Genomic DNA, 22,458 nt, shown 5'->3' with positions numbered 1-22,458 from the left:
TCAAAATTCACAACAACCGGGCGGTTTTTGCTTACACTCCCAGATTTTTTGAAGCAAGATCAAAACCTGTTATTGTAATAGGAAATGGGTCGTTACTCAATTTAACTTTCGTCTGCAGGGGAGTGATACTCACAGAAAAACTGCAAGTCAGTGAGGGAGCAGGCAGTACTCTCTTGCAGTGCTTTAGAGCTATACAGGATTCCACTGCTTAGGGAAATTTCCCAAGTAATTTTTATTAGTGATAATGAATTTGTTGTGTGTCAAAGACAGGCTCTGGAGCACTGGCTTAACCCCTTAGTTTTTACTGAAGGCTTAATGGAGAGAGTGGGGAATATAATTCAGGGAACATAGTAGGACTTTGTGAAACACAATATTTTTCTCCTATAAAATCTTACCCATAGCTGATTTACAGATTAGACAGGGGTTTTGTTCCTGTTCATGGTTTAATGGTTTAGGAGTTACAGTGGTGGTGCTGGATTGATGGTTGGTCTTATTGATCTTAAAAGTCACTTCCAACCTTGATGATTCTATGATTCTATGATGAAGGCGACATCACACAGATTTTTATCACAGAATATAATCATGCTGTGTCTGTCTGATACCTATTTTCTGGACAACTGGCAAAAAAGAGCTCCGGTACTCTGTCTGTCCTTCTAATAATCTCCCTGTATTTTGCCAGAGTAAAATCAATGATTCTGCAGAGGCTTCAGACTTTCCTACCCAAATGATAGAATACAGCTTAAATAAAGCATCTAAAAGGCAAAATAAACCAAGATTTTATGCTGTCTTATTTAATTTCTAGGCTTAAATTCAATTACTACTATAAACATTTCCATAAAATGAATTGCAGAAGAAAGCTTTGCAAAGTCAAAAGCAATTTAGGAAGGGCAATGCTGAAATGCGCAATTTAGTAACATTATTAATGTGAATAATGCATTTAATTTGAAATTCTTTAGGGAAAAAACTGAGTTAGAGTGTGACCCCTGGAATGGACATCAAATACTGCTGGAAGATAACTCTGAGTAGGAAAACAAGGCATAGCTCCTAATACCATTTCTGTAAGATATGTGTTTGTTAGCACTGTTAAAAACAGATGGGCAACATACGTAGACAAAAAAAAAAAAGAATAAACAAAAAAGTAAAAAAGGCTTTTGTTCATCTTGCCATCTTGAGTTACACACTGTCCTAAAAGCAAATAGTGACCATCTAGTTGCAATACTAAGTCTACAGTTTATGGGCAATTGAAGAAGTGAATAAAGTGACCTGTTTAACATTCTAGCCTAGGCAATGCAAAGTCAGTAAATTCAACAGTGTGCAATTTAGAAGTGGGCATCAGTCTTTATCTGCTTTTGTCTTTGACTAAATCACTCAGAGCTCTTTGTCCATTACTACCTTATCCTACCACTGGCTGCTTGTTTGCAGGAAAATTTATCTACAGCAAGTGTCTGGCTAAGTGTGGGAAAGATCTATGTTAATAACTTACTCCCAACCTGCCTTGAGATGCTGCTGCATCCTGTCAGCTACCAGGCTGCGTGAACAGAATATCACACTGTGAAGCTGCTCATGGAGGTAGGCACCAGAACTAGGAGGTGACAAACCTCAGTGTCCAAATTAAGTCCTTCAAGTAGAAGTGACAGCTGCCAGAAAAGAAAGAGATGATTTTGCGTTGGAAAGATAAAATGGTAGATACTGACTGTAAATACGATTTTGTATCCTGGTAAAAAGCTCAAAAAAAAGGACAATCTCCACACAACTTTTGTTTTGCTGCCTGAAACCTGAGAACTTTAGAATTGTGAGAAATTCTAGTAAAATAAAGCCAGCACCATTTTTTCATCTGGAGAACTAGGCATCACTGCAGTTGCTGTTCCTGTAAAGAGCATAGATTCCTTTCGTGGCCTGGTGGTGACAGCCATGGTTTATTGCACCTGAGAAATACAGGTGTCCTCTGTTTATAAAGTGATGTATCTCAGTTCACAGCTCCTACACAACACCCTGTCTTTCCAAGACCAGCCGCAACGCATGGCTTAGCAATCCAACCCTTCCAGAAGTCATGCAATTTCCTCATTATGTCAATTACCAGATTGGTCCTAAACGAACATTTCATCCTATTCCAATTTTGCATCTTCCAGGCCCTTATTTAATTAAGATGTTGTTAAGCATTTTCTGCTTGTCTCTTGTTGTTTTTTTTTTTTTTCCCCCCACAGTGTGGGTGTTAAAACAATTAAACTGGAGGCCGGACATAAACCTCTTATTTGGCTACTTAACCAGCACTGGTATTAATATATGCTTTGCTAATGACACAAATTGTAAAAGACAATTAAACAATCCACACAATTTCCTCCTTATGAGTTGTTGAACAGCTCTCCAGATGAGTTGTTGAATCACTAAGGTATAGTGATTTCCTATCTTGAAAGATTCTACAGAATTCATTGCAAAAAAACAGAATAATGCATCAAAAAAAGGGGAAAAAGAGTCAGGTGCAATAACAGACAAGACAAGAAGCAAACACCACGTGAGAGAGTAAAAAACATTCCTCATTTTTTAGTGGCAGATGAATGCCGTCATTGAAACCAGCTCAGCTAGCCAATATGAGATGAAAAATAGTGTTCTCTTCCCATATTAAAAAAAGGGAAGGAGTCGCCTCATGTAACTTTCTTCATTTAAAAACTCCTCTTATAATTCAAGCTAATTGTCCATATTTCTCTGTGGCTGGCACAGTAAGGACACATTTCCACTTCTGCAAACTACTCTCTAAAAAAGAGTAGAATCTGGGTTTGGCTTAGCTTTCACACAACTCTTTAATTTGATCACTTGGAAGCTTAAACACTGCAAATAAATGCTAGAAAATGAACATAAGTAGATCTTATGATGGCATGATAGAGATGGGTTTTGTATGTGTGTAACAAAAAGAGGATAATCATTTGGAATGCAATTTTGCCTTTGTTTTCAAACAAGAGTCATTTTGACGTGAAAAAGATGGTTGTGCATTAAACTGAAAGAATAATTTGACTGCAGAGCTGAGACAAACGTGTTCTAATGGCGTTGATAAAAAAATCTTAGTAATATTGTCTAATACTGGAGATAAGTTTGGCAGGAATATACCCAACCCAAACCCTACGCAAATCTATTACACCACTGGCAATCATCACATTTTTAAAACATGCAGGTATAACTGTCGCTCTGCCAGTTTCCCAGCAATCTGTTTATCACCAGCTGCTTTTTCTCTAATAGTGCTTAGCTGATTCCACAATCAGCAGGAGAAACATTGTAATATGACATTGCTGTTGCCTTCAAAAAGCCCAACACATCATCAGTTTTAAGAAAAAATGCTGACAATACCTCGGTATGATTGCAAAGTTAGGACTAGGACAACACACAAAACAATTTGTGCAAAGGGGATGGCTGAGCAGGGAGGAGAAAGCTCCAGGTGTTTGGAGACACCAAATAAAGTGACATGCCAGAATTTAATTAACAGTAAGTAAAGAAAAGGGAATTTAAGCTGCTGCCCTCATTTCACAATTTATAACAGCAGAAAATTAGTAGTAGAGGGGGCATGTATTTTGAGGAAAATGTTAATTCTTTTGAATGCTAGCCTCAGCTAGGAAAATGAGATATGGAGTGGTGAAAATCTATTTACAAGAGCATTCTCCAAGCATCTGAAACATCAATTGCACTTCTTTTCAGTAATCTTTACAGCCTCAGTGCCTCACTTGGGGCATAAGGCAGGAAGTTGTCTATCACATCCTTTAATGCCAAATAAGTGAAGAAATGGGAAGTGGGGTGACCAAATGGAAAAGCAATCCTGGATTGTGTCCAGAAAGAGCCTAAGCGCTCCAAAAACTTGCAGCATCCTCTTTAAGGGAATGACAAGAGTATCTTCGAGGAGTCATGTGGGAAATTCAGCCCCAAGTTAATGACTGAGCTAGAAAAGTCCAGTTTTGGTCATCTCATTTATTTAAGTTTCCCTCCATGTAAAAAAAAAAAAAAGCCCAAAACATTTCTTGATCACTGATGGTGGTGGTTGGTGTAAATAAATGTTATTTGTGGAACCCAGAGCTTCTAGAGTCTAAATCACAGCAGATTTTCAACAACTGCAGCATGAATAGGGTGAATATACTTTTTCTACCTGAAAATGCACAGCCTGTGCCCAGAGACACAAAATACTTCATATTCCTAAATTACGGGTGCAGCAATCCAAAACTCTTTAAAACAAAGAGCTTAATTGTTAGCAGCTGCATTTCAGAATGCACAGAAGATTCAGGGTTATCCTTTTTGAGAGAAAACTGAGGAGAACCATCCCAGCTCCTGACAGAGAAGAATTTATCTCTAGGGTTCATCCAAAAGTGCAAGTAGCATTTGATGCATGATGCAAACATCAGCTCTCAGCAAGCATTATCACAGCAAGTGCTCTGAGACGGATTTCAGCACACCAGCTCTTAAACTGTTGATAGCAACGGTGTTTAGGCAAGAACATCCCGAAACAACATTCAGTCAGATCAGATCTGTTCAAGTCATCCACACACCCCAACAATAACCCTAAAGGGCAGACAGCAGGTTTCCCCCCAGTTTTGCAGGCTTCCTCATGAAAATTAGAAAACATAAGAAAGGCATGTGGAGAACATTCAAAAGGCATGGACAGTAAACATGTTATGTATGATATTGGTAAGCCAGCTATTTTAGCAAAATCCAGGAATCTGAGCTAAATGTCTGACTTTAAGCCCATTTCAGGGTACCACAGAGTCACTCTGGGCCTAATGCTTTGTGGAATGGCTGAGGGAGTAGGGCATCCAGACACATTTGCTTTCACATCCTTTTCCTTACAAATGTGTTTTGACTACACTCTGTGAGAGCAGCAGCGATGATAAATTTTTCAGTCAATGTGTTATAAGGCTTCAATATAACACTCTGTGTTTTAAGGAATAAAAAAACCCCACAAAAACCCACAGAGAACTACCAGCAGAGAACAAAAATGAATGGATGAATTTGAATGATACACATGTCTCTGTTACAGAATCATTACCTATACCTGAAGCATGTGAGAGCATCTCAACTCGTGGCCTGAATTCAGAATAACCAGCCTGTAGCAGAAGCTAATGACCACTTTAAGCACTGAAAAAACAAGTTGATTTAATGCCTTTTGGTTTTTGGTTTTGGTGTTTTGTTTTTTTTTTCCCCAAACATGAAATGTCAGGATTGTTTTTTGAGAACATATCATTATGTGAATGATTTTCAGGAAAAGGTACACTTTCAATTTTGTTTTGACCAGACAATAAAAGTTATTCCTTATAGGTCAAGGACTTGCAGAGACTGTGCAAGTGGTCAGATTAAATTTGCAGGTTCAGGTAAATTCTAATGTAGAAAACTCACCACAGCATGAAAAATTTGAGAATGTAAGGATTAACTATGCAGCCCCTTGCCATTTGTGGTTAATTAAAAATCCACTGTCATCCACAGGAGCAAGAACACGCAACAGGAAATTTCTGTGGAGTCTCTGCACACCCTTGGTTTCACTGATGGGGCTAAAATATGATGCAACTACCTCTATTTCCTGTGGAGAAACATTTTCATCTGCTTCTCCACCATAAAACACAGCAATAAAATGTTCATCCTCTCCAGAAGTTACTAACTGCTGTTCCAACAAGCTCCTCTAAAAAAAAATTCCAGGATCTTCAGCTACTCCAAAGTTAAATAGATAGGTCAATTTCTCCTTCTTTTTACTGGAAGTGTGTAAACTTGGCAGAAAAACCAGTAATCGTATTCCTAACTTGCATAGCAACTGTAGGCAAAAAGGCTAATATGTCATAATATATATGTAGAGGGATTGCAGGGGGTTAGTAGCCACGTCTAGCGCTGTCGAGGTTTCCCACTGAGAGCTGCACTGCAAAGTGGCAGCTGACTGAAAACACTGCTATTTCCAGCAGTTCAAAATATGTAAATGTGTCAGTGGCCAGTCAAACAGGCTTCCACGCTGGTGATTTGTTACAATCTCTCACATTAGTGACTTGTATAAATCATCCCTGGGCTGAAAACAACCCCTGTGCACAGGTTCATAATGAATTCAGGCACTGAATCAGTCCTGCCGGCTCCAGAGTCCTGTCAGAAGGTAATTTTGGGCAGCCTCAATTAGACAAAGATAATTTCTACGCATGGGATTTGCTAAGGTGCACAGAGCTGAAAGTAAATATGCTTTTCCAGGGAGCCTTGGAAGGATAGGAGGGAGGAAAATAAACTCATCTCTCTCACCAGATGAGGAGAATTCAGTGAAACAGATCTGCAACTACCCTTTTTTTCATTAAGAAGGGAAAACTGGGGCTAGTGGAGGCATCCTCGAGCAGAGTTTTCTGCAACTGTGATAACAAAGACATGAAGATCTGTTGGGCTTTCAGAGCTTCATCATTTACCTGCGTCAGAGTTAGGATGGTTACACTAAGAAACAGAAGATTATGAGTACAAAACCAAACCAGAGAACCGTCTCCATGCCTGAAACACAAAGAAGGCAAACACCTGGGAAAATGCACGTGAAACTTTACCTGCAACCACTGTGACTGGTCATTGTGGCCAGAGGTCCAAGCATTAACTTTGCCTTGCTTGTCCAGCCGGGCTTTCCGGGGCTCCCAAGCGAACATGTCCATGTTGAGCGTACGGAAAACGCTGGAGGCAGTGATCTGGAAGTCCTGAATGTGTCCTGATTTCATCCCCAGGGGCTCAGAGCAACCTGGAACAGCAGGGCAAGATCAGTGGCACTCCCTGCTTATCTCTGCTAGGGGTTTAGGTTTTCTGTAATGGCAAAGAAAACCTGCGATACTTGAAGAAAAAGATTTAATCAAGACTACTGATGAAAGAACTTGAAAACAAATAAATGAAAAATAGTCAATTCAAGGCACTTTGTCTCAACAATTGCTTGAGTGAGTCAAAATCAAGATAGAGAATTCAACATGTTTTATCCTGGCATAAATTTATGAAGCAAAACAAAATGAAAAGATGACTTTTGTCTGTGCTTATTTTTATTTTCTTGTCCTGCACGAAAATATTGTTCCCCCTGTTCACTATGATTTTCCTCATGCATTTGTGCCACCTCACATCAACCATGTGTTTCCTTTCTGAAGAAACATTAATTTTTCTAGAAGCCACTGCTGAAGTAAAATGTTAAAACGCACTGAGCTCTTTTGGGTAAAAATCCAGAAAGCCCAAAACCCCACTGAAGGAGGGGGACACTGCAGGAAAACAATTGTGAAGGAGGGAGAATAGTAGGAGGATATCACTTAGGACAAATCAATAGTTAATGGCTTATTTGTTTGTGGACATCCCACACCATTGAGTTATTTTGACTGTAGCAAAGATAGATCTTGGGCTTCTCCCTTCTCTGTTCTGCATGAAAAAGGATAAATATAAAAATTGATAAGTGAGTCTGTTTTCCTCTGCCTTGCTGTTGTATGCTGGGAATGTGGAAGGTACTTTTGGATGCAAAAGGGGGAAGAAACAAGCTGAGACAGGAGAGACACCCTTCAGCAGCACCACTGAAACAGGACTGGAAACCAAAGAAGGCAGATGAGCTGCATGGTTTTAAGATTTAACCAAAAAAAAAAAAAATCAGAAGAAGAAAGGCAAATGGCTGAGAGAGAGAAGGCTGCTAAGAGGACAGGAAAAGTGGATGTTGGCTGGTGCAGGGGAGTGATGCTTGAAAGTTGAGGTAAAGTGAAAGACGGAAAAGATGGAGATGGGAACATAAAAAAAGAAGCTGTTTTCTCATTTCCTTCCTGTCCCAGCAGTCAAAAACCTGCATATGTGCAGTTATTCTAAAGTTTTCACTTCACAAATTCAAGGAACTGACCCAATAGCTGGCTTGACTCTGCTAAATCACCAATAATATTTTAACACACCCATAATTAATTGAGCGTGCCCAGGATGCAACATGGCTTGGCAAGGATTGCACCATCCCTGCAAGTGCACAGAACCTTTGCTTCCTGTCTCCTTGACACAGGTTTTCCAGCTGACACCGAGCTGGTTCCTATCAGGGAAACATCTGACGAGTCACAGGCTGTGCTCTGCTGAGCACAGGGGCAGCTCGTGGTGGAGCCGTGCCTGCTGAGACCACGACCCTGCTCAGCTGGTGGCTCCTGGCAGAGGTGGCCACTTCAATCACCTTCAAAGTTTTCAACTTCTTTTTCACTTTATTTGAGCCAGTTATCAAAGCTGGTTCTCTGTGACTTAAAAGTCTATTTCCCTCACAGTGTGTTCACCCACGTTTAAAGACCCGATTCTTTATTTTTTTAAATTTTTTTTTTAGTTTCTTTGGCATTACAAGCAAAGACCTTTTTGTCAGATTCTGTGTTCTATTCCTCTCATAGGATTAATGCACAGAATTAACTGGAATTATTAGAGATTCAATCAGGAAGGTAAGACCACAGGGCCTTTGTGGGGGGCTAGCAGCAGGAGTAAACATGCATTACCAGACACACATAATAATGCTAACAACATGATCTTTAAAGCAGTATCTCCTGTATTTAAAATTTGAATATTGACATGCTTCATGTTAAATTAAAAAACCCAAACTAATGAAAAACCAAGAGAAAATAGAGTTAACTTCTGAAAAAACCCAGTCTTTCAGATCTGATTCTCAGTGCACAAATGGAAATCGCACAGCCTTGTCTGTAGAATGGACTCATTCAAAAACACAACAAAACAGTTTTCCTGGGAGTGGGAGGGAGCAATTGATAGTAGAAGTAAGAGAGACTAATCTGCTGCTTTGGAGAAGGACTTTGCTAATTATTATATTCTGAAGCATCACTCAGGGATCACAAGGACTATCAGCAAGAATGTTTCATCCCAGGAATCTGAAGGAGGCTCCTGACACAAAACCATGGGTTGTCAGAGCTGTGATTCAGTGCTGGCCCAATCCATCAAAACCAGTTCTATCATTTTTGAGTATAATTATTGATTTATGAAACAACAGCTGTGCCTGCCCCTGTGCCTGTGCATGCGTGCATGAATTAATGGTATTTTACACTCACCTGCCTTCGCCACTGCCCCAAAGGGGGTGGGAAGACAGTTGCTGCAGGTAGCAGGAGAGAGCGAGGAGAGCAATGAGAATCTGAAGAGGCAAACATGATGCACATGGGTGGCAGGACGATGTCTTGGTGCTGTGTCACAGAGAGCAGCCACAGGAGATGGTGACTGTTTGGATGACTGAGCCATAACCCACAGCACAAAGGCAGGGTCATCAAACCAGCACAGAACTCTGTGTCTGCCTATCCCTCATGGGTGTGTGTTTATAATAATGCTTATGTCTCCTTGAAACATCTCTGCACGGCACTGTAGCTTTAAATCTCCTTTTCAGTGTCCCTGTGAAAGGGTTTGATTTCCTCTTTCATTTTTACAACCTGTTAAAGTCAGAGATAGCTGATGCAGACATGGCTACACCCAGTGGAGCATCTTAGGCTGGAATGTTTGAGATGCTTCCAACATCTCTATCTGTGATAAATTATACCTGATATCTCTGTATCTTTAAATCTGACTAGGTATAAGTTTGCAGGACTTTAGTCTACCTCAGTGAAACAGGACTAGGGTAAAAATGGGAAAGAGTGGGGATTAGCACCTGAAAAATGGAACTTTACAAAGGTTATTCTCTGTTGACTCTCCAGAGGGCAGAATCTTTCACTTTTCAGTCTGCACCCTACACCATGCCCCTCATCTACCTCTTCTTTCGACAAAGCTCAAACTCTCAAAGAAAATATTCAAAATCCAATGTAGCAAAGGCAAACCCATGGATCTGCAGGTGAAAGTCTGCATGAACGTTGTCTTGGACAAAGATTTGTGTAGTATTGGCAAAAGCAGCATATGCCAATTATTTGAGGGAAAAGGTGATTTTGTTTTTATTCATACTGAGATTTTTTTTGTTTCTATAAACCGAGAGATTTTTAAATTTCTCCTCATATTCATGAATCATAGAATGGTTTGGGTTCAGAGTGATCACCTGGTTTCAAATCTAATTCCACCCCCATTGCCATGGGCAAGGAGGGACACCTTTCACTAAACCTTGATGCTTGAAGTCCCATCCAACCTGGCCTATAAATAACAAATATAGGATTCCTTTCCAGATTACATAGTTCTCAGGACAAATGAGGAAACGGGAAACTGTCTTTAACTGCAGGTGTGCTAAAGTCTCCCTGTGTGTCAGTTTTGTGTGAAAGGTGCCTGTAGGGGCTGTTAGCATAAAGAAATAGGTACCAGGGAACGACAATTACACACTCTGAGTGAGTCTCACAGGGATGTTCGCATTCTGGGGGCCAGCATCCCTCTGCAGGAATTGAGACACCCCAAACACCAAGAGCTGGCTGGGCTGGTGCACAGGCACCAGAAAACATGACTGTCAGCAGGATATGGCAGGGGCTGCCTGCAAGGAGGTAGATGCTGGAGCACATGAGTGAACTCCATGAGTAAGTGACACTATTGTGTGAACACTGATCTGTTAAAAACAACAGCTTGATGTTGCTATTAATAACAGCTTAATGAATAAAGGCATTCTAATAAACAGTAGCTGTGAGCTGTTTCTCCCCTCACATCAATATTGTGTGAGGGGAAGGGAGTTGAGGGTACAAAGGTGTGCAAAACACGGATAAGGCAGGAACACAGGGCCATGGAAATTAATGCCTAATTTATTGATGGTTGACTCCACTGACGTTGATCGTGGTTTTCAATAAGACCTGACTGTGGGTCCTGGTAAGTAAAGCTATTTATGAGACTAAAGCAGATTGCATTGAACATTGTGCTGAAGTTTGTCCTAAGAAAGGGTTAGCTTTTATGATGATCTGATCCTGCAAGTCTCCCTCTGTTCATCACTCATTCTCTTCTCTAGCACCAGGGCTTGTTAGAGAAGCTAGACCTCTCAAAGTGCTTTTCCACCCAAGACAGACCACCTGGAATTAAGAACGAATTAGTCTGTGTAATTATACCTTTCTTTCGGTAAGGTTGAAATTGTTCTGCTGAGCCTCGGCCGTCCACAGTTTTAAGAAATGATGACCTTGACACTGTTAGGAGACCACTGAAATGAATTCACTTCACTAACTTTCACAGTTCTTTGAGCAAAACAATTCCTAGTCATTCTGGCAAGGACTTGCTCTAAATTGTGGTTCCAGAAATGGAAGACTTAAAAAAAAAAAAAAAAAAAAAAAAAAAAAAAAAAAAAAAATCTAATAGACCAAAGCGGCTAGACAGGAATTTCTATTTACTCTTAAACCTATCTATATTGGAAAAGGGCTACACCTAGATTAATGCATTAACTTTTCATTTCTGAATCTGGTTTTGATGTCACTCGAGGACTGAGAATTATTTAACTCCAGCTGTTTGGATGTATCACTCGTGAACTGGATAGCTATTGTTTGTAGAGTGAACAGGCAGCTACATAAAAATCACTCTTAAATGAATCAGTGGAGTGCTCCTGCCAGTGAAAGGTTTATCTCTTGAAAAAGGATAAAAAATTTACATGCTTTACTGAATTTGTAAGGGAGCATAGTTCTTGTAGAAGGTGGCTAGAGGTCAGGCTTTACATTTCAGAGCCATAATACAAATCTGAGGAGGGTTTATATTGGCTCCACTTGTTCATTTACTTTTTGCTACAAGACACTTTCCCTGCATCTGCTAAACCCAGAAAACAAATCCAAACTGAAATCTCGATTAAAGCAACCCAACCAAATTGCATCTTATTGGAGTGGTCCTCGGTAGCGGGGAAAGCAGCCTCGTCCCTCTGAGAATGCCACACAGCACAGGAGTGGTGTCACTCCACAGCCAGGAGGAATTACCCAAATCAGGTGTGACAATTGCCATGGGTCCACAGCAGTGCACAGCCAGCTCTGGGGCTCTGACCATTTTCAGATCTTGGGTTAGACTCCCTGCCTTGTAGTCGGCTCAGGGCAGTATATTACTAGTCCACACAGCCATCAAAACTTTTCAAGGCTGACCGCTTGGAGATTATCACACAGAGGAAAAGTTAACAAGTGTTATTATGTTGATACCACGCTACGTTCCTACTATTCCTGTCCCACTGCGAGTGACCATGGCCACTTAGCTTGGCCAAGTGTTGCTCATTTTATAACTGAGATAAAAAGATGTGAGTGACTGGATAAACTCCGGCTGGCCAACCGCATCTCACGGGGGAACAAAACGCGTGCGGTCGGGAGCCACTGGGCAGGGTGGGGGGCTGGAGGCTGTGGAAATCCCACCTGTGAGCTCGCAGCCCAGCAGCTCCATCCTGAGGGTGCAGTGCCTCCTGCACACCTGGGGGTACAGCCTCACGTACTGGGCCTTGATGGGCGGTGTGAAGGAGTTGGCGTACGGGGTGTTGTTGTCCACATTCCCACGGAACACCTGCAGGGAAGCAAGGTTTGCACAAAAAAATGTGTCAGGAGGATGGCTGGAGTTCCGTGTCTCCAAAGTATCTGCATTGTTCTGACTGTCCACGTGAGGTTTACCACAAATAGCACCTGTTTTAGCACTTCCAGTGCCCAATACAAGTTTTCCAACAGGATGTCCTGCCTTTGTGCCACATCGTGGCAAGTTTTCCACCTGTGCTGAACTGAGGTCTCTGTCTGGTCACTCTCAGAAACTGAAGCTCCTAACGCAACTAAATTATGTCTTCTTTTCTTGATTAATGTGTAAAATAGCCCCAGTTCAATTTAGCCTGCAATTATTGGCGCTGACTGATGTTTATTTTTTTCCCCTCTGCCTCAAGAACCTGATCCAGCTCCCACTGAAGTGCACTGTAACCCTCCCATCGATCACAGGGGGGAAGTATTAAACCCATCAGCATTCTTCTATTCACTCGTCACTCTAACTATCCTTGTACTGTGTTTCCCCCCTCATTATGCACCTCCTCACACAGCATTTTAATTCCCTAATACAGAAACTACATATAATGCAGCACAGTGCCTTAGTTCTGTGCAAACTTACACAGTAAAGGGAATTTTTTGCCGCTCTGTGTGCACAGCTCCATCAAAAATAAGTGGTAACTATAAACTGTAAACACACACACCCCGCTGGATGATACTGTTTGTGCAGCACAGAGATTAACACTGATGAATGGGCTCTGTGTTTCCAAGGGTTAACACTAACCTGCCAATGTAATAAAACTAAATTGAAAACACAGTAATGAGTAATTACTGGTAAACTAATTAATATGAAAATCAGTTAAGTGTAATAAACAGGATTATTCTATCTTGGGGAAATAATATTTATGCAACCATCAATTAAAGTATAAGGAATTCTTACCAGAGAGAAAATGCAAATTTGGTTTGATTTTTTTTTTTCAGAGAAAAATAGTGAAAGTGAAATCTGTGTCATACTGCCAGGCAATGAGGCTTAAATAGCAGGGACATCTCATACTTCTGAAGGCAGCTAAACCTCAAGATGTATTCAGACATTCAGACATTAAGGTAACTTAATCTTACCATGTCTTCCTTTGTGCCTTTTACTTTGTACATTGTCCACGACTTCCCATCATTACTGTATGCAATTTTATAAGATTTTACATATTCTGGACTTCCAATCCTCTTGGCACCTTGAGTTATAACTCCAGTGACTCGCATCTTCTTCTGCAGGTTTATCTGAAATAACGGCACACTGTTAATGTGAGGGGCACAATCCTTGATTCCTTCGATTGCCTCTTTTTTTCTTAAATGAGATGAAAAAACATAGCTGTAGCATTTAAATGACTGCTTTTACATTTGAATTAATTCTTTTGATCTTTCATGAATTTTATGTGCACGTGCATATAATGAATGAAAAACATTGAAGCAAAAGACTGAACTATGCTTATTTCCTGTATGTATGCACACATATATACATGTATTTTGGATATTCAGAATATTACTGGGATATTGCTTAATTTTGGCATACAGGGTCACTCCTGCATATTTCCTGCCTGAAAGGAAAAAGTAACCCGGTGATAATTTACCAAAGGCTATATCTTCAGTTCTGTTAGAAACCAATTTGCAATACCATACAAAAGATCCTAAGTTAGCTTCAAGTAAAACTTCTAAGTGGAACTAAAACTACATGGAAGTTCTGAGAGCAAAGAAATAAGACTTTTCCTTGACTCTCACTGAACATTCATATATCTAGAGATCAAGGCTGAAATGCTAATCCTAAAGCAGTCAATAGCAAAATATCAATCAGCGGATATGAACATTCCCCGTGTGCTTGTCTGAGCTGAACGCAGCACCTTGAAGTACAAAATGAAGGTGTTCAGAATGAACAAATTCAGCATTACTCCAGCAGCCTTAATTCTGCCTCCTTTATTCACCTGTGGCATGGGGAAGCCAACAGTGTTCTCTGAAATCTCAGAGTGTGATATTCAAACCCAACAGTGCTGGCACTGTCAGCCTCGTCTCTGGGACGAAGTCAATCACGACTCAGTCTGTGGCAGCTGCACTCCCACCCTCTCAGCTGAAATCTGTGACTTTTGCACCAAATGAAGCTCAGCAAAGAGCTGTCACACTATGAGAGCTGCATGGAGGTGCAGGCAGATGTACAGTGCAAAGAAATAGTAGAGAGCAAACAACTGGGACAGGGTAAATAATACATTACACTGCATTAGCACTTGTCTCCTCCAAATGAGGCTTATCTCTGCTCCCCAGTTGCTGGAGCTGACCCAGTGCAGTCCCCACTGTTTGCAACAGCAGCCCCAGCACAGGTATGGGAGGACTCAGAGGCAGATCTGCTGTCCAAATACCTTAATTGCTTTATTCTTTACGGTGTGGCCTGGAGACTTTCTCCCCCTTGGTAATAAAATCTAACCTCTGTGAAGGATGTAAGGTGATCAGACTTCAGTGTTTCAAGATATCTCTGTGTGCACAATAGGAAACCTCTGGTTTCTTTCTCCAAAATATAGAATTTTTTTTTTTTTATGAGCTATTTCTCTGCTACTTTTCTGGAATAGTTGGCTTTTGGTGTAGTTTTACCATAGCTCTCCCTATAAGACATTAAAAAACACTCACACACCTTCAGATTAACAATGTGTGTTTTTAAGGTTTAGACCCATTGAGAGAGGAGAAGCCTTCTGTAAAAACACCAGATTTTTACAGGATCTTTTCCACAAACACCAGGAAAGCTCAGGAACATTTGCAATTCCAGTGGGGAGAGTGGACTCACAACAGGAATTCAGACGGGTATAAATTATAAGAGATTCATGCCTTTTTGCAGCCTTGGAAAATTTTCCCCAATTCCTGGTCCCCCAGAGGGGAAAACAAAACTAAATAAATATGTTATATTTGTAACAGGACAGTTCCAGAAACTGCTATTACTCCCATAACTACATTAAAAATGTAGTTAACATGGAAGAGTATCCAGTTAAAGAGTTCTGTAAGTCTCTTATGAGTATTTCATTCTCTATGTGGAATTTCAGAATATTAATTAACAGGCAAGTAAACCAATTTTCCATGTATTTACAAAATTGCTAATAATGACGAGAATACCCTCTGCAAAACCAAATTAGAAAGCACAGTGAAATAGAAACAGACATTGATTATTTGCTGACTGGTAGCATCTTCACATTTCACTGCGTGGGAAAAGGAACGTATAATGCAGCACCAAATAAATTCTGTTTGATCCAGCGATGCATATAAGTAATGTTTTTTCAGCTTAATTACAAATTTTTTCTTTTTCCAGGTAATAATCTTGTGGAGGGGTTTTTTTGGATGAGAATTTATGGGGATTTTTCTTCCCTGTTTTCTTGCAAGGAATAATTTTTGATGAAACCATGGCTTTAATGACTGGATGTCCTCTTCATCTTTGCAGAATCTTTCCTTTTAGAGCACTTGTTGATCAGTATCCATCCTCTGAGTCACAAGCTGAGCTTTTTTTTAAGCAGCATTGAACTTGATACAACACAAGAAATAAAACCAGGCTGCCTTGTTTTCCAAGGTCTACATATCCTGTCAAGGTTTGCAGAAAAATCCCAGTGAAGTGGGAAAAAAAATGCTTTCATATGCCCATGGTTTGCTTATATAGAAATCCCCCCTGGGCTAATGTCATGCCTTTCAGTAAATATGGATACACCAGGAATTAATTTTCTCATTGTATCTTTGGGTTCCTTTATGTGTTTTCAACTTTTCACGTTAGATCTTAGCAAAAATTGAAAAGATTACAACTTTAGCAATGGCTATAACGAAGGAGGTGCTGAAATTATTCCTATTTAATATACTTCAGTAGGAAGCTGTGGAGAAATGTGAAATACATCTTTTAGCACTGAAAGCTTTTTCAAACATGTTTTTCTGTGGCAATTGTGAGGAAAAACAGCTCAGGAAGCTCTGCTTCGTGGATTCAGACCCAGGACAGAAAGTTACGCATTTTAATTATATGGGTGATCGTGTTTTGAAGGAAAGAAAGTCACCAGCATAAGAGCAAAAGAATAAATATCTTATTTAAAAAGGTAACGGATTCATTTATTAAGGATCCCTTATCACTATCTAGACGAACTGGAAAAAATCAAGGATGAAAGAAGATCAATAGCTTTTTGAGGGATTTACCCCAATAATTTAAGTAATAAGGCAAGGTAAGGGCCTTGTAAGAAGATACTGGCATAGACATTTGAGAAATCTATTTACAGAAAGAGGAGAGAAAGAGAGAAAGAGAGAAAGAGAGAAGGAGAGGAAGAGAGAAAGAGAGAAAGTGTGAAAGAAAGAAAGAGAGAAGAAAGAAAGAAAGAAAGAGAGAAGAAAGAAAGAAAGAAAGAGAGAAGAAAGAAAGAAAAAGAAAGAAAGAGAAAAAAAGAAAGAAAAGAAAGAAAGCAAGAAAGAAAGAAATAAAGAGAAAGAAAAAGAAAGAGAAAGCTGATCAGGTTTACTATTTTACCATTTATCATTTAAATTTATTTTAAGAGGTTTGGATTCAGACTTGACCTCTGCTCAAGCACCTGCATTCACAGGGGTCTCCTGCATCCAGGAACTTCTGTGGGACTTTTCTCACCCATCATATGCCAGGGATTTGGCTGCAATCCGAGGACACCCAGTGACCTAAAACCTTATGACATGAAGAACTTTATGAAACTTGGAAAAGGTTCTGCTTGACGCCTGCAGGTTATGGAATCTGCTCAGATGGGCTTTGCATGTCAATGAGAAGGATTTCTGGGGCTAGAATGAGTGGTGAACACTGAGTTGCTCATGTAAAACCGAGTGTAAAATAAAGCCAGTAGTTGAATATCAATGTATTTAAATTTGGCTCTACAAGAACTGGATAATGTCACACACAGGGTGGGTGGTGCAAAGTCAGTGTGCTGGTGTTGAGGAAAGCACAAAGAGAGCACAGGAATGGAAACAGCTCAGTTTCTGTGACTGGGACAAGAAACACCACCTCAGGTTCTGTGTTGGGTACACAGTTGCATGTTGAATTCATCCAAGTAGCCAAAATAAATCAAATAAAATCACTTGAGGCAGATACCCTCTAAAGCAGCGTATGCCCAAGAGCTGGAGAATAAAATCAACTCCTTTAGTTTCAGAAGTCCCTGAAAGTTCTTCTAATCTTGTTCCTTTCTGCCACCACAGTCCTCCCACCTCCATGATTGCACAGACCACTTTGATGATCACAGCAGGTTACAGAGTCATGGCCTTTCTCCACAGGTGGGGAAAAAGTAACCAGCGTGTTTACTGCTCTCAGCACTCATCCTGTAGGAGTAATTCTCTATTAAACGAGTTACACTAACGCTTTTGACTCCAGTGAGTCACTCAAATCTGTTTGGGGATGCCAAATAATTCAGTTGTCTACTCTGATGAACACACACCCAATCTAGATTTCACTGGAACTTGAAAAAATCCGTATTAGGAAATAAAAGGGGAAGACTTTATCTCTGAGAGAAAGTGGCAATATGAACAAGTTAATTTTATGAGTTCCTGTGGATTGTACAGTGCACCATTTTCAGAGACAATTCAGAGCCAGTCCTGCAAACCTGCATGGTGGGTGTGCAGCTCCACTGGTAGCTGTGAGTTAATGTAGGAGCTTGTTTTCCATAAAGTAGCCCAAAGGGCTCCGCAAAACAAAGGCCATAAGTAACTCCTCAGCATGGTTTACAAACCTTAAAAACCATAGGAAAAAGGGAGATTAAATTCAGAATCATAATGCATGAATGTAACAGAACAGCAGGGACTGGGACAGCTCCAGCAGAAGGTGTTCATCTCCCTCCTACCATTTGTGATCAAATGTTAGTATATTCATTTTGCAGAAGTTATATACTTGACAAAAAAAGATAAAAAACCACTCAGTTGCATCCAGCTTATCTGCATTATTCCAGGCAGGAGAGGAGAAGAGGGATGAGAAAACAGAGTGACTTTAGGAAGACCCCTCTGTGATGCTCCTGGATGGAATCCATAACCATATTCCCCTCATTTGTTATCTTGCTGTTAGCAATAACACCACTAGCATTTCCTACAGAATATCCTTGTCTGAAGTGTTCCTCCAGAGCAAGCTTTCCAGAAATGCTCAAATTAAAGCCTACGTGAAGCCTTGGGTCTGTGAGACCTTAAATGTAGTTTTACATTCATAAACAGGAACGCATTTTATGGAGAACAAAGGCGTTTACCTGTTTCAGTTATGAGATGGAATAGCATTGTCATAAATAATTCTTCATCTTTTCTAGCACAAAGTAAATATATCTGTACTGCTACTCACCATTGCTCATATAAAAATGGGGTTGAATAAGAGATCAAGGTTATACTGGCATTAAAAGATTTATTACCGCAACCCTTCCCTGCTGATCTCATCAGGTTTTGAAGGATTGAAATTTAATTTTTTTGGTCTCTTTTCTTTTTTTTTTTTAAAGTCATAATTCTGACAAATCTAGATAGAAAGCATCCAGAGAAACATTTTTCTGATGAAAAATAGGGACACTTGCAAATGGAAATGTTTTTAATAAACCCAGGAAAGGAACAACCTGACACAATTCCCTCAGTACTGGGATAGTCAGTGAGTCTGAAAGCTCCCTGCCATGCTTCCTTTTCAGCCTCCAAGCACTAGAGCCCCTGAACAGGACAAACAGTGCTGTTTCACCCTGGTTCCACACCAGGAGCGGGGAGCTGCAGAGCTGGGCTGGTGATGAGGAGCAGGAAGGGCACAGCAGGTCAGCCACTATTAACTTCCATGCTGCAAAGCCTCTCTGGCACCTGCACACAAGGTGCTCGTCTATCTCGCCTGTCTGCGGCTTTTTGATACTCTCCTAATCAGCACTGTCAGCAGAGCTCTCCCAGATTTAGTTCAGGGCATTAATGCAGTCAGCACAGTGGCAGTGATGTGTGTTTTAAGCAGCACTCAACGAGGAAATGCAGTGATTTATCCATGGCAGCACTGCAGCTGTTGCTGACATGCTGGAAGGAGGTCTGCACCGTGGAGAAAAACAACATGTTTTATCTTAAAATATTGACATGATAGCATAAATTGTTATCTTGTAATAGGCTAGGAGAACAAACGTTTGCTACAGGTTGCCTTGAAAATAATAATTCCCAGCGTGATTTTGGGATTGTACCTCGAGGACAGAGCAATTAAACACTCAGGTTATTTCTGATCCCAGACCATTTTGTTTCACCCGTGTGGATGCAGGTCCAGCAAAGCATCCTCATAACTTTGCTATTAAATCCTCTGGAAACTCATCCTCCTGTTTTTTCCAGTCTATCACACCTCAGGCTAAGAACAAACACCTCTCAGGATTTCCCTCTACTCACCCACACCTCAGCCTCAGCCAACCCTCTAAAAACAACTCATCACCTTTGCCATCCTCAATAAGACTTATTCCTGTACATGCTTCAAATTAGGCATGCAGAATGAGAGATGTAAATTGGACCACTAATTTAATTTGCCTCTCTGTGAAGAGATCAGAATATAGGTTAGATCTTACTTGCATGGAAAACATAAATACAAGGATTGTTTGGCCCGTGTAATGCTAATGTGGAGGAACATATGTTATGAGAATTATCAAAAAGCACCTACTTCATTTGGCTTTTGTTGAGAACTTCCAATTTATGCCTCAGAGAGTTTACATAATTAGACAGACTAAAAACTTGCTTAGTCTGTTCCTTCTTATTATTAAGTCATTATTTTAGTCCCAAAGGTAGTTGTTATGAATGCCATTAACTGGATTATATGAATTATTCAAATACTGGTATGTTTAGACTGTCATCTCAAGAAGGGGCCCATGATCAATCTCACATTGTTCAGAGGTTTTTAGCCCTGCAAAATATCATCTTATTTGCAAAGTATTGGTCAAATGAGTATTAACTGTCTCAAACTGAAGGTTACCTAAGAAACACGAAGGTCATTCATTGCTGTTATTAGTTTCCTCATATACTTTGAACTCATGAAAACTCTTCCTGGCTTTGGAATGCTAATGGCTCTCAGAAAGAACTTCCCCACTATGTCTAGAAGACATCCTGAAGAATCAGCCTAAGAATATGTAAATAAAAATGTCAGTGAAAATATCGGTATGTACTTCCCCTTGTAAAATAGCTTTGATCAACAGCTTGTAGATCTAGAAGATAGGATGTCAAACTCAGGTCACAAATATGTACTTTTCTTTTCATCCTCCAGGAAAACCATCCTCCTTAGGGAAAAGAAGTGAATTGGAAAAGGTGCAATATTAAAATCACCATGAAAATATGCTCGGGGGAAGTTTTTGGTTGTGAAATAACTTCAGCTATTGAGAGGTACTTTCTCTCACATACTTTCCATCTGTTTTTATGGCACTTTGGCAGATGCACTTTGGTAAAAACTCCAAAGACAAATATGACCTTTTCTCAGGCCCCAAAAGGAAAAATTCCCCTTTTGACTTCAGTGAGCTTTGTCTATGTCCTGTGCATGTTCCTAGACCAAGAAAATATGGATTATAGAATCATTAAGGTTGGAAAAGACATCCAGTGTATTGATTAAAGGAATATTAACTATCTGAAATCTGGGAACTCGCAGGAGATCAGACTTCCCTGGCCGTGTGAGATCCCTACTGTGAGATCCCATTTCAACACAGTGGGAAACTAAATCTGCTTAGTCCCTCCACCAGAATAAACTTATCTAGTGATAATATCTCTATCACATGATGCACAACCTGCATTAAAATACATATCTTTATCCCCTTTCTTCATGGTCAAGTGTAATTCTAATCAATCTTTGAGGATAACCTGTTAGTTGCTCAGACACTGGTGCTGTGGGGAGAGAGGCCAAGGTTTGAGATGGACACAAGGAGAGTGAAGAGGTGAAGCACACAGGGAACAGATGGCTTTGTGATTGACGAAAAGACTACTCCACTCAAATGATTTCTTGGCCCACAGATGCTGTTACACAACAGAGAAGATTGGCTCAAATGATTAATATCTCCTGAACCCTAAAAAATTAGCTATTTGTTGAATCATGACAACCACACTCATGAAATACTTTTTATTATCTTTTAAAATTAGGACTCTAAGAAAAAAAGGTGCTATAGAAACTCTAAAAGTTACTCTTCAGTGAGATTTTCCTTATTTATCTGTACATTTTTCCTCAAAACACTTTTTCTTTCTACAAAAATTTGCAGGCAAAAGATTAGGTTAAAAGCATTAAACATTGCTTGGTTTTGTGATAGACAATCTTTGAAAAGTCTCATTGAGAGAGTCAAAGCTTGAACAATGTCTTTTTATCTTAACCACTCATGGAAGAAGAAGGTTCTGAGAGTGCAGGAGTGAAATATGCTCCCATTTTTCAGTTCACAGAATTTGTGTGTGGTTTAAATCGGAAGGTCTTTGAGGTGACAAATACATGCCACCTTTTCCAGGGGAGGTCAAGGAGGGTGAGTTTACTTTAGCCCCAGTTGTCCGTGGCATTTTCACGGTGCTGGTGACTTCCTGTGTTTCCAACAGCCTAAACCGGTCTGGGGACATCGATGCTGAGGTGAGAGGAACTTGGATTGAGACCTGGGTGAGCAGCAGGTCCAGAGGGTTGGAATCAGTGTCATGGGGTCCAGCTGGAGATGTGCCACTGGTGGTGTCCCCCAAGGTTCAGTACTGGGCCAAGCATTATTTAACTTACCAATGATTGGATGAGGGGTCTGTGCAGTTCACTGGTCACTGAGGGGTCCTCAGCAGTTCACTGACCACACATGGCTGGGATGAGAGGCCGAAATGCCCCAGGGTTCGGAAGGACCCTTGACAGGTTGGAAAGATGGGCACAGAAGGACTGTCTGAAACTTAATAAGGGAAATGCAGGTCCTGCACCTGGGCAGGAACAACTCCAGGCACTAGCATGGGCTGGGGGGGACCTGCTGGAGCAGCTCTGTGGGGAAGGACCAGGGGGTGCTTGTGGGCAACCAACTCAACCTGACCAGCAGAGTGTCCTGGGGGCAAGGAAGGTCAATGGGACTGGGGGGGACACTGGGAGAGCACTGCCAGCAGGTCAGGGAGGGATCCTGCCCTTCTGCCCAGCCTCTGCGGTGTTGTGTCCAGTCCTGGGCTCCCCAGC

General features: G+C 40.6%; 1 protein-coding gene across 2 annotated transcripts in view; it reads right to left on the bottom strand.

The window, feature by feature from the left end:
- EDIL3 (EGF like repeats and discoidin domains 3) overlaps window positions 1-22,458 on the bottom strand; it is a 238,024-nt gene that overhangs the window by 39,551 nt on the left and 176,015 nt on the right. For both annotated transcript variants that reach the window (XM_048292961.1, XM_048292962.1), the window contains 3 exons: window positions 13,443-13,598; window positions 12,219-12,363; window positions 6,531-6,715 (listed from right to left, as the gene is read on the bottom strand). In XM_048292961.1, the coding sequence (XP_048148918.1) occupies window positions 6,531-6,715; window positions 12,219-12,363; window positions 13,443-13,598 (486 nt within the window). The remainder of the gene's footprint in view (window positions 1-6,530; window positions 6,716-12,218; window positions 12,364-13,442; window positions 13,599-22,458) is intronic.

This window comes from Corvus hawaiiensis, chromosome Z, assembly GCF_020740725.1.
Source record: "Corvus hawaiiensis isolate bCorHaw1 chromosome Z, bCorHaw1.pri.cur, whole genome shotgun sequence".
Lineage (NCBI taxonomy): Eukaryota > Metazoa > Chordata > Aves > Passeriformes > Corvidae > Corvus > Corvus hawaiiensis.
The sequence above is the reverse complement of the archived record's forward strand: the minus strand, read 5'-3'. Positions and strand labels throughout refer to the sequence as shown.